At 42.4% G+C, this 12,862-nt stretch overlaps 1 protein-coding gene across 6 annotated transcripts in view; it reads left to right on the top strand.

The window, feature by feature from the left end:
• LOC134336925 (protein CASP-like) overlaps positions 1 to 12,862 on the top strand; it is a 621,546-nt gene that overhangs the window by 325,418 nt on the left and 283,266 nt on the right. For 2 of the 6 annotated variants that reach the window (XM_063031575.1, XM_063031573.1), the window contains exon 16: positions 9,329 to 9,394. The exons of the other annotated variants lie outside the window; for them this stretch is intronic. In XM_063031575.1, the coding sequence (XP_062887645.1) occupies positions 9,329 to 9,394 (66 nt within the window). The remainder of the gene's footprint in view (positions 1 to 9,328; positions 9,395 to 12,862) is intronic. 6 annotated transcript variants of the gene reach the window in all.

The raw sequence follows: 12,862 nt of genomic DNA, 5'->3' as shown, positions 1-12,862 counted from the left end.
CACAAAGAAGGCACAACAGCATCTATATTTTATTAGGAGTTTGAGGAGACTTGGTATGTCACCAAAGACACTCGCAAATTTCTACACTTGTATTGTGGAGAGCTTTCTAACTGGTTACATCACCATCTGGTATGGAGGGCCACTGCACAGGATTGGAAAAAGCTGCAGAAAATTGTAAACTCAGTCAGCTCCATTATGGGTGCTAACCTCCTCAGCATCGAGGACATCTTCAAATGGTGATGGCTGAAAAAGGCAGCATCCATCAATAAGGAGCCCCATCACCCACGACATGCTCTTCTCATTACTACCATCAAGGAGGAGGTACAGAGGCCTGAAGACACAAACACAACATTTTAGGAACAGCTTATTCTGCTTCACCATGAGATTTCTGAATGGCAAAGTGAACCCATTTTTTCCTCAGTTTTTTGCACTCTTTTTGCAGTAATTTAATTTATCTTTTTAATATATACAGTGGATTCTGATTAATTGGGCCAACCGTTAATCATTAGAACATTAGAAAGTTTTTGACAAGAGCAAGCCTTTTGGTCCAACAAAGTTTATCAAATTTCTATTCACATAGTGTGTTGAAATAACTATCGAGTTTAGGTTTGAAAGTCTCTAAGGTACTACTCTCAGCTACACAACTAGGTAGTTTGTTCCATGTGTTCACAGCTCACTATGTAAAGAAATGCTTCCTGATGTTAATCTGAAATTTCCCTTTAATCAGTCTCCACTATGGCCCCATGTCCTCATTGATAGATTAATCTTGAAGTAGCAGCTAGTATCCATCTTATACCCTTAATGATGTTGAACACTTCTATCCAGTCTCCTCTCATTCTACGTCTACTTAGGCTAAAAAGATTTAATTTATTTCAATCTTTCTTCATAGCTCATATCCTGAAGATCTGGAAAGAATCTCATCACCCTTCTCTGAACTCTCTCCAATGCGTTCACATCCCTCACAAAATGTGGAGACCAAAATTGTACACAGTACTCAAGGTGTGGCCTTACAAACACATTATACAGTTCAAGGAGAACTTCTCTAGACTTGAACTCCACTGAGTGCATTATATAGCCCAACATTCTATTAGCCTTCCTAATTGCTTCTGTGCATTGTCTAGATGAATCAGGGCAGCCTCTTATTTGGGACAACTCTTAAAAAAGAAAAACAAATTGAGAAAATAGCAAATATTTCCTTAATTTATTTGGGACACTATGCTTAAATAATTAGGACAGAAGACTTGCTGAACATTTTCTAACTCTTGTCAATTGGGTGCGTAACATGTGGTCGTTAGATACTACACTGTGCTTAGAATAAACAGTTTTTAAATATCGTCCCTTGCTTGTGTTTGTGTTCAAAATGCAGTGCTTTCTGCCACTGAGATAGTTGGTGAGTTATGAACAGTAAGACAGTTCAGAACTCTTTTTAAAAACGCAAACACGAGGAAATCTGCAGATGCTGGAAATTTAAGCAACACACACAAAGTGCTGGTGAAACGCAGCAGGCCAGGTTGCATTTATAGGAAGAGGTACAGTCGACATTTTGGGCCGAGACCCTTCGTCAGGACTAACTGAAAGAACAGATAGTCAGAGATTTGAAAGTGGGAAGGGAGAGGGAGATCCGAACTGATAGGAGAAGACGGGAGGAAGAGGGATGGAGCCAAGAGCTGGAAAGTTGATTGGCAAAAGAGATATAAGGCTTTAGAAGGGAGAGGATCATGGGACAGGAGGCCTTGGGTTGGGAAAAGGGGGAGGGGAGCACCAGAGGAAGATATAGTGAGAGGGACAGAGGGAGAAAAAAGAGAAAGAAAGGGGAAAACATATATATAAATAAATAAACAAACAAACAAGGGATGGGGTATGAAGGGGGGGAGGGGCATTAACGGAAGTTAGAGAAGTCAGTGTTCATGCCATCAGGTTGGAGGCTACCCTGACGGAATATAAGGTGTTGTTCCTCCAACCTTAGTCTGGCTTCATCTTTACAGTAGAGGAGGCCTTGGATAGACTTATCAGAATGGGAATGGGACGTGGAATTAAAATGAGTGGCCACTGGGAGATCTTGCTTTCTCTGGCGGACAGATCTCCCAGTGGCCATTCATTTTAATTCCACGTCCCATTCCCATTCTGATATGTCCATCCATGGCCTCCTCTACTGTAAAGATGAAACCAGACTAAGGTTGGAGGAACAACACCTTATATTCCGTCAGGGTAGCCTCCAACCTGATGGCATGAACACTGACTTCTCTAACTTCCGTTAATGCCCCTCCTCCCCTTCTTACCCCATCCCTTGTTTGTTTGTTTGTTTATTTATATGTTTCCCCCTTTCTTTCTCTTTTCTCTCCCTCTGTCCCTCTCACTATATCTTCCTCTGGTGCTCCCCTCCCCTTTTTTTTACCCCCAACGCCTCCCGTCCCATGATCCTCTCCCTTCCCCAGCCTTGTATCCTTTCTGCCAATCAACTTTCCAGCTCTTAGCTCTATCCTTCCCCCTCCTGTCTTCTCCTATCATTTCGGATCTTCCCCTCCCCTCCCACTTTCAAATTTCTGACTGTCTCTTCTTTCAGTTAGTCCTGACGAAGGGTCTCGGCCCGAAACGTCGACTGTACCTCTTCCTAGAGATGCTGCCTGGCCTGCTGCGTTCCACCAGCAGTTTGTGCGTGTTGTCAGAACTCTTGCTCAATGCAGTTTCAAGCATTCAGGCTTGGAAATTTCAGAAATGGCTGGAAGTGGAAATGAAACAATTTCACGACTTCAACCAGTTAGGAGATACAAAGAATTTGAAGGTATCAACAATCATCTTGACAGTTACAAAGAAAACGTAGATTTGGAGGATGCAATCGTTGAAAGCACCTTTTGAAGGTAGTTCACTGTCTGTGCTGATACTGTTCATTTGTAGTCAATCAAATGAACGCGTCAGTGTACACTCAATGAATTTGTCTGCCAATAACTATTAGGAACTAATATACAGATTTATAGTACTGTATAGTTTTGGTAGTGTTCTAATTTATTCTATATTTCATTTAAATACATAATTTGTTACTCAGTGATCGGTAGTTTGTCTTTTTTATACCTTTTTAACAATATCCAGGAAACTTCGGCTAATTGGGACAGCCGCTTAATTGGGCCTAAATGTACTGGTCCCCATGTGTCCCAGTTAACCGGAATCCATTATTTCTTATTGTAATTTATAGTTTTTTATTATTATGTATTGCAATGTACTGCTGCCACAAAACAACAAATTTCACAGCATATGCCTGTGATATTAAACCAGATTTTTATTTTATTTAGTGATGCAGCATGGAGTAGGCCCTTCCACCCACGCTGCCCTAACATCCCCACAAACCCGAGTAACCCTAACCGAATTACACAATTGTGGATATAAAAATGATTCCACTGATTCCACTCTTCCCCCAATATTTAGTTTGAGAAATTTTCAGCATGATAGATGAGCTTTGTGGCAATTGAAGATAATGGTGGGATTAGAGAGGAATTGGTTTGAGAAATTCGCATGTAACGAATGCAAGGATGGTGCTGTGAATGCAAGATATTGAAGAAGGGACTGAGAATAGATATTTAAAGAAGCCCGGGACAATGGTTCAGGAGAGGCAGAAACAGACAGGAGTTTCAGGGAGATAGTCACCCCTAAAAGTCAGGAGAGGGAAGGGGAATAGACAGAATGAGCAGAGCACCCCTGGGGACGACCTACCAGGGACAAGTTGCGGTGGTTGCGTCTCTGGCACCGGGACGGGACCCTCAGCTCAGGAGGGAAGGAGGGAAAAGAGGAGAGCAGTAGTGATAAGGGATTCGATAGTTAGGGGGACAGATAAGAGGTTCTGTGGATGAGATCAAGAATCCCGGATGGTCTGTTGCCTCCCTGGTGCAAAGGTCCGCGATATCTCGGATCGAGTTCTCAGTATTCTCAAGAGGGAGGGTGAGCAGCCAGATGTCGTGATCCATGTAGGGACCAATGACGTGGATATTGGTGAAGGAGGAGGTCCTGCAAAGAGAGTTTAGGGAGTTAGGTGCAAAGTTGGAGGACAGGACCTCCAGGGTGCAATCTCAAGATTGTTACCCGTGCCACGTGCTAGTGAGGCTAGAAATAGGAAGATAATGCAGCTAAATACGTGGCTAAGGAGATGGTGCAGGAGGGAGGGCTTCATGTTTCTGGACAATTGGGCCTTGTTCCAGGGAAGGTGGGACCTGTTCCGATGGGACGGGTTGCACCCGAACTGGAGGGGGACTAACATCCTTGCAGGAAGGTTTGCTAGTGCTGCTCTGAGGGGTTTAAACGTGGCCAAGTGGTGAAGGTGTTCATCTAGTGATATGAAGGTCGCTAGTTCGAGCCTTAGCTGAGGCAGTGTGTTGTGTCCTTGAGCAAGGCACTTTACCACACATTGCTCTGCAACGACACAGGTGCCAAGCTGTATGGGTCCTAATACCCTTCCCTTGGACAACATCAGTGGCATGGAGAGGGGAGACTTGCAGCATGGGCAACTGCTGGTCTTCCATACACTCATGACAACCATCAGACAAACGGATGCCTATTAAAACTAGATTTGCAGGGGAAGGGGAACCAGAGTGTTAGAGCAGATACTGAGGTGGAGGAGGATAAAGGTCTTGCGAGAACTGCAAGTATAGTGCATAGAGTAAAGCCAGATCGAACATATAAAGAGGCTTTGAGGAAAGACAAGCAGTAAAAGGGGTGTAAAGGTAGTAAGGGAGAAGGGCTAAAGTGCATGTACTTCAATGCAAGAAGCATCAGGAACAAAGGTGATGAACTGAGAGCTTGGATACATGCATGGAATTATGATGTAGTGGCCATTACAGCGACTTGGCTGGCACCAGGGCAGGAATGGATTCTCAATATTCCCAGATTTCAGTGCTTTAAAAGGGATGGGGGGGAGGGGAGGAGGGGTGGAATTACTGGTCAGGGATACTATTACAGCTACAGAAAGGGTGGGTAATGTAGCAGGATCCTCTTTTGAGTCAGTATGGGTAGAAGTCAGGAACAGGAAGGGAGCAGTTACTCTATTGGGAGTATTCTTTAGTATTAGGTGACGAACCAGGTCAGGTCACAGATCTCTCAGTGGGTGAGTATCTGGGGGATAGTGACCACCACTCCCTGGCCTTTAACATTATCATGGAAAAGGATAGAATCAGAGAGGACAGGAAAATTTTTAATTGGGGAAGGGCAAATTATGAGGCTATAAGGCTAGAACTTGTGGGTGTGAATTGGGATGATGTTTTTGCGGGGAAATGTACTATGGACATGTGGTCGATGTTTAGGGATCTCTTGCGGGATGTTAGGGATAAATTTGTCCTGGTGAGGAAGATAAAGAATGGTAGGGTGAAGGAACCATGAGTGACAAGTGAGGTGGAAAATCTAGTCAGGTGGAAGAAGGCAGCATACATGAGGTTTAGGAAGCAAGGATCAGATGGGTCTATTAAGGAATATAGGGTAGCAAGAAAGGAGCTTACGAAGGGGCTGAGAAGAGCAAGAAGGGGGCATGAGAAGGCCTTGGCGAGTAGGGTAAAGGGAAACCCCAATGCATTCTTCAATTATGTGAAGAACAAAAGGATGACAGGAGTGAAGGTAGGACCGATTAGAGATAAAGGTGGAAAGATGTGCCTGGAGGCTGTGGAAGTAAGCGAGGTCCTCAATGAATACTTCTCTTCGGTATTCACCAATGAGAGGGAACTTGATGTCGGTGAGGACAATATGAGTGAGGTTGATGTTCTGGAGCATGTTGATATTGAGTGGAGGTGTTGGAGTTGATAAAATACATTAGGACAGATAAGTCCCTGGGGCCTAATGGAATATTCCCCAGGCTGCTCCACGAGGTGAGGGAAGAGATTGCTGAGCCTCTGGCTAGGATCTTTATGTCCTTGTTGTCTACGGGAATGATACCGGAGGATTGGAGGGAGGTGAATGTTGTTCCCTTGTACAAAAAAGGCAGTAGGGATAGTCTGGGTAATTATAGACCAGTGAGCCTTGCGTCTGTGTTGGGAAAGCTGTTGGAAAAGATTCTTTGAGATAGGATCTATGGGCATTTAGAGAATCATGGTCTGATCAGGGACAGTCAGCATGGCTTTGTGAAGGGCAGATCATGTCTAACAAGCCTGATAGAGTTCTTTGAGGAGGTGACCAGGCATATAGATGAAGGTAGTGCAGTGGATGTGATCTACATGGATTTTAGTAAGGCATTTGACAAGGTTCCACACAGTCGGCTTATTCAGAAAATCAGAAGTCATAGGATCCAGGGAAGTTTGGTCAGGTGGATTCAGAATTGGCTTGCCTGCTGCAGGCAGAGGGTCGTGGTGGAGGGAGTACATTTGGATTGGAGGGTTGTGACTAGTGGTGTCCCACAAGGATCGGTCCTGAGACCTCTACTTTTCGTGATTTTTATTAATGACCTGCATGTTGAGGTAGAAGGGTGGGTTGGCAAGTTTGCAGACGACACAAAGGTTGGTTGATAGTGTAGAGGATTGTCGAAGATTGCAGAGAGACATTGGTAGGACGCAGAAGTGGGCTGAGAAGTGGCAGATGAAGTTCAACCTGGAGAAGTGTGAGGTGGTACCATTTGGAAGGACAAACTCCAAGGTAGAGTAGTACAAAGTAAATGCAGGATACTTCTTAGTGTGGAGGAGCAGAGGGATCTGGGGGTACATGTCTACAGATCCCTGAAAGTTGCCTCACAGGTAGATAGGGTAGTTAAGAAAGCTTATGGGGTGTTAGGGATAGAGTTTAAGAATCGCGAGGTAATTGATGCAACTCTATAAAACTCTGGTTAGGCCACATTTGGAATACAATGCCCAGTTCTGGTCGCCTCACTATAGAAAGGATGTGGAAGCATTGGAAAGGGTACAGAAGAGATTTACCAGGATGCTGCCTGGTTTAGAGAGTATGCATTATGATCAGTGATTAAGGGAGCTAGGGCTTTACTCTTTGGAGAGAAGGAGGATGAGAGGAGACATGATAGAGGTGTACAAGATAATAAGAGGAATAGATAGAGTGGATAGCCAGCGCCTCTTCCCCAGGGCACCACTGCTCAATACAAGAGGACATGGCTTTAAGGTAAGGGGTGGGAAGTTCAAGGGGGATATTAGAGGAAGGTTTTTTACTCAGAGAGTGGTTGGTGCGTGGAATCCACTGCCTGAGTCAGTGGTGGAGGCAGATACACTAGTGAAGTTTAAGAGTCTACTAGACAAGTATATGGAGGAATTTAAGGTGGGGGGTTATATGGGAGGCAGGGTTTAAGGGTTGGTACAACATTGTGGGCTGAAGGGCCTGTACTGTGCTGTACTATTCTATGTTCTATGAGTAGGAAGAAAATCAGAATAGAAATCATAGCCTAATCGAATCTTACCGATTGAATAATGATAGGGAGATCCTGAAGGAACTGAGTATGGCGAAGTCTGCAGGCTGGAGGATGGGGGGATTGTCACATCACATTGCTGGACAGTAGTGACTTTGTAAGATACTGTGATTTGATTGGAGCAATTCAAACAATGTGAAGAAGTGTATGTATTTGAGAGGCTAGAATGTATTGAATACTTTGGAGTGCAGAAGGACACGAGGTGGAGTGGCCGTCTGCAAAGGACTGAGAATTTTCTTCAGGGAAAGAGTGCTGAAGGCAGGAAAAGAAACTTGATTTCATTGATTTCATTATTAATTGGTGGATGGCTGGAAGGGTGCAGGAAGAACTTTAGGTGGTTCGATAGATAGATACTTTATTGGTCCTAAAGGAAGTTACAGTGACATAGTCCCATTAAAAGTGTGCAGCTATACAATTATACAAATATTAGAAGGGAAGTAAGAAAGATTAAAAAATAAGTTACTTCAAGTAAGATTCACTAGTCTATAATTTCCTGGGCTATCTCTACTCCCATTCTTGAATACGGGAACAACATCTGCAAACCTCCAATCCTCCGGAACCTCTCCCGTCCCCAACTAAGAAAGAATAAAAAATAAGTTACCTCCAACAGTCTAACAGGAAGGGGTCATCACTTCCCTGGCTATAGGTTGACTCATTATAGAGCCTAAAGGCTGAGGGTAAGAATGACCTCATATAGCGCTCTTTGGAGCAGCACAATTGTCTTAGTCTTTTACTAAAAGTGCTCCTCTGTTCAGCTAAGTTGGCATGCAGTGGGTGAGAAACATAGTCCAGAATTGCCAAGAATATAGCAGGAATAGAGAATACGGAACAGAGTGAGGGCATGACTTCAGGGTTGAAGGGCGTCCATTGAGAATGGAAATACGGAAGAAATTACTTTATTCGGATGGTGGTAAATCTGTGGAATTTGTTGCCATGAGAGGCTGTGGTGGCCAAGTCATTGGGTGTCTTTAAGACAGAGATAGATAGGTTCTTGATTAGCCAGGGTATCAAAGGACATGGGGAGAATGCAGGGGAGTGGGGATGACTGGAAGAATTGGATCAGCCCATGATTGAATGGCAGAGCAGACTTGATGGGCCAAATGGCCTGCTTCTGCTCATATATCTTATGGTCTTATGGAATTCGTGGCAAAAGGCGAAAGGAATTTGGCAAGCAAACTCATGAGTGTTTCCAGCATTTCCTGTTTTTATTATTTCAAGTTCAATGCCCTCATATCAATAGAAACATCCTATCAGTACTTAACTTTACACACTGTTATTTGCTTTGGTAAAATTACTGGCCTTTTTTCTAAAGAGTATCACCCAATTCCACTCATTCTTCTCTCTTACACTTTTTTTGTTTTCTTGTTCTCTGTACATAGGAAAACACCGAATGAATTTTCCGTTAGTCCGTATACCTTTCATGTAGTCCTGTATAATTGCAGCTTGCTGTAAAGGCAAGAACTGTAAAGGCCTTTTCAGAACTGCCTGTTGTGTAAACATGCTAGCTCTCTATGAGTCACACCAGGATACTTATCTGCTTTTCTATTCACCTATTAAAGTAGGTAGATTCACATTTCCCTTCATTTGCACTCTGCCAGCTTCTTATCTACTCATGTTTTTAAAAATTCAGTAATGAATGTATAGAAGAATGAAGTAACCCATGAATAAGAAGGCTACTGATATCCTGACTACTGAAGCTCACACAATTTTGAAATAATCTTTATGCCATTTTATGAATCGTATGATAGGATCTGCGACATTAGGAAAAGTTAGCTGTTAGCTCAACTGTTATTTCCCACCTTCACTCTCACCATTCTAACTGCCAAACAAAATCATTAAAATAATCAGTGACAGAATCTAATGTTTGTGCTCCAGTTTTAGGTCACTGTGAAGAGACAAGAAACAAACACTCCCCCTTGTTTTATATTCTTATCAAAACTTATTTTTTAACAGAGGTTCCAGGCCAGAACATACAAAGAATGTTGCAGGAAGTAAAGAAACGAAGATATGGTTCAGAAGGTAGGTCCTGGGATGTTCTGTTGATTACAGCCAGTAGGATTCAATAAGCTGTAAATATACCAAGCACATGTTATGTAGTTGACACTGGCCTGGAATCTGCTGGAAAATAGATAATGTGAGTATAAAAACAAGGCATTCATACCTTAAAGCTGCAATGGGTACCAATTTAAATTATAATTTGTTTTTGATTACATGGAATCTTCCCAACTATTTCAAATATATTAAAGTTCAAATTGCCAGCTATTTATTAAGTTAAAGAAAAATAATTATTTTGAGAATTAAGAGATTCAGATTGTAATAAGCAACAGATGTTTATGGAACCCCAAAGGCGGATGTCCCATCTTATCTGGGTTACTGTGAAAGATGTGGTGTACTTTGACAAATATTGGAACAAACCACCGTGAAAACTGCAGTACTTACCTTGTTACAAACTGGGATGCCAGAATGTACCCTATACTGCATTTGCAGTCTCACCAGATCCCTGTGCGGTTCCCCATCAGTCTTGCACTCTACCTTACCTTGCAGGAAAGACCCACTTTGAATTGGGTTCCTTAATTACTTGCTGCACTTGCATGCTGATTTTCTCTTTTTCTCATATCCGGATGTTTGGATCTCTCTGAACTGTAATTTAAATAATCGCACACCTAAATAATTTTCCCTATCTAGGTGATTAGCGCCAAATTTCATCTGCTAATATTTTGCCCTGATATATTTAACCTGTTGATCTGACTTTATTCAGCTAATGTCCTTCAAGCAACTTGTTTCCCATCTATACGTGTAGTTAAATTGATTGCCCTTCGTCCCTTCAACCAAAGATCAAACAATGGTATTCTGAAGGTCCCACAGTACCATTTAAATTGTGCATCACTCTTGTTATTCTGACTCATAAGTGTCAAATGGAAAAAGTTTGCACATTGTTCTGGGCTTGCAGGGTCCTGTGAGGTCCACTATGGTTTAAAGTGCTTTGCTGACTGGTGATTACAGTCAGGGGCCTACATTCCCTCTGGCAATCCCTCCTGCCAAACCCCAACTCCTCCACTACAAATCTACCTCCCTCTTTAATCTCACCACGCACCCCCCCCCACCGTCAAAAAATTACTAAGGGTTATTTGCTTGATTATCAAATCCAAGCTTGATTTCCATATCATTATGTATCCAAAGATCTATTAGCCCCTGTAAATGTGTGACCTAGACCTAGATGCATGTGTGGGTCAATCAGCATTCTTGGGCCTCCTGTTGAACTGAGCTTTGGAGCAGTTCAAAGAACAGTGGTCAGTATGGATAGTATGGATTTGGCAGGTCGAAGAGCGTAGTTCTGTCATGAATAACTCTGGTAGCTTTGGGTTCACTTAATTACTAAACAGAAATCTGAAGAATATGAACGTTATTCCAAGATGTGCAGCACAATAAATTATATTTAAAGTACATTGCAGCTTTAAGTGATTGGCTGATATATCTCATGGTTCTGTATTGTATCAATGGGATGGGTTTTGTGAATCGTACCCGTCAGGAATGTTCTTTGTTCGTAGTCCACAGGTTGGAATGTTTTGACCGATTAGTGGTCTGGAGTGGTCTAATCACTCTGGAGTGAATGCATACAAAGTAGCTTTTAATGATTTTAAAGTTGTTTGATCACTGTGAATTATATTATTCAGCATGGGTATTTGACACAATTTTGAATGCTTCAGTCACCTTCCTAATCACAGTGTAAGAGTGAAGAGGTAAATCAAAATGGGAAATTTAATCCTTTGAAGAGCAAATGATGCCTTTACAACAACTGCAGCTAAATACTTAGGTGCATACCACACACTATACTGCTGACCTTCTAAGCAAGAGGCCAGGGTTTTATTTGCAGTAAATGCCTTTATTTCAATTAAAATAAAATTAGCATGTCATTGACCGTATTAATATATGACCATTGTTTTGAGTATGAATTTGTGTTAAATACTGTATCTGATAATACTACTTTTGAAGTACAAGCTGCAAAATTTCCTAACTGACAATAACTACATTTTCAATATAACTAATTTTTAGAATGTCTTGAGGAAATTTAAATTGTTTTCTAAGTGTGTTTATATCTGCTGTCTTTAGTTTGATTGATGTTTAATCATTGATTTTAGGAAACTCCACAGTTTTTATCTCATCAAAATAAATTACTGCTGACTATTTCATGAAATCTACTGAACACAGTCTATAATAATTTAGAATGGGAGCTTTAGGTTTTTACATTTGCGTAATAACAAAAGCTAAATTTTGGAAACCTAAGTCTGGTTAAAGTCATTGCTTTGAATATGTTCATATCGTGTGCAGGGTTATACATATTCTGTATATTGCATTTGAAGTGATTGTTTATTTGACTTGCAATTGTGGGTTCATTCCAAAAGCAGAATATTGTAATTTACACAGTTTTCTAGGATTAAAAAACATAATCTAAGCCTCTATACAGGCTCTTTAGGAGGCTGTAGAGCTCATTAGAGCAAAGTTTATGAGCTGACTGAGTATAGCTAGGGTCTCAGTGCTGAACATGTTGCCCAGAGTGAGGACACTGAAATTAGTTTCTTAGACTGTTGATCAGTTTTTGAGCTTAAATTGAGCTTAAAGATGGTGCGGCTGGAGGCAGCAGCGGCCTCTCCGGACCTGGTGTTACTTTAATTTAAATTTTAAAATTTTAATTTAATTGCATATGGACAACAGAGCAACTGGTGTTCGTATCTGCCATCACCAGACACTACTGCAGTACAGAAATTGCCCAACAACAAACCTTCATGAGGATCTGCTGGAGAGGCTATGCAACCTCGGCTTGCTTCGGGGACCAGGCCTACAGTCCTCGGTGTTGCCTGATGCCGGTGGCTGGGGGTAGGGTCATCGTAAGCGGTGTGCAAGGAAGCAGAAGTGCAGCAAGCGGACAGGGGTCTGTGCTAGGCTAAAAACAAACCCTAGCCGGCTGGCTCTCCTGTCCATTCTGCTCTCCAATGTCTGCTCCCTGGACAATAAATTGGACTACATCCAACTCCAGCGGACTTCTCGGTGGGAGTTCAGAGTCTGCTGCGCTTTTGTTTTCACAGAAACGTGGCTTAGCGACAGAGTTCCGGACGCAACCATTCAGCTAAACGGGCTCGCTTTGTTTCGGGCCGACAGATGCAGCTCTGTGCGGTAAGGGTCGCGGTGGTGGCTTGTGTATATACATCACACGGAATGGTGCAAGAACTCTGTGCTGGTCTCTAGTTACAGCTCATTGCTAGTGGAGTTTGTGACAGTTAGATGCAGACCATTTTATTTATCACGGGAATTCACCATTGTCTTTTTAGTCAGTGTGTACATTCCCTCCAGCGCTAATGCTAAGGAGGCCTCTGTGAACTGTATGGGGCTATTAGTGAACAGCAGAGCGCACACCCTGGTGGACTGTTTATTGTCACCGGAGATTTTAACCGCGCGAACCTCAAGTCAGTGCTCCCCAAATTTCATCAG

This window comes from Mobula hypostoma, chromosome 23, assembly GCF_963921235.1.
Source record: "Mobula hypostoma chromosome 23, sMobHyp1.1, whole genome shotgun sequence".
NCBI lineage: Eukaryota > Metazoa > Chordata > Chondrichthyes > Myliobatiformes > Myliobatidae > Mobula > Mobula hypostoma.
This window is presented reverse-complemented; position numbering and strand designations above follow the sequence as displayed.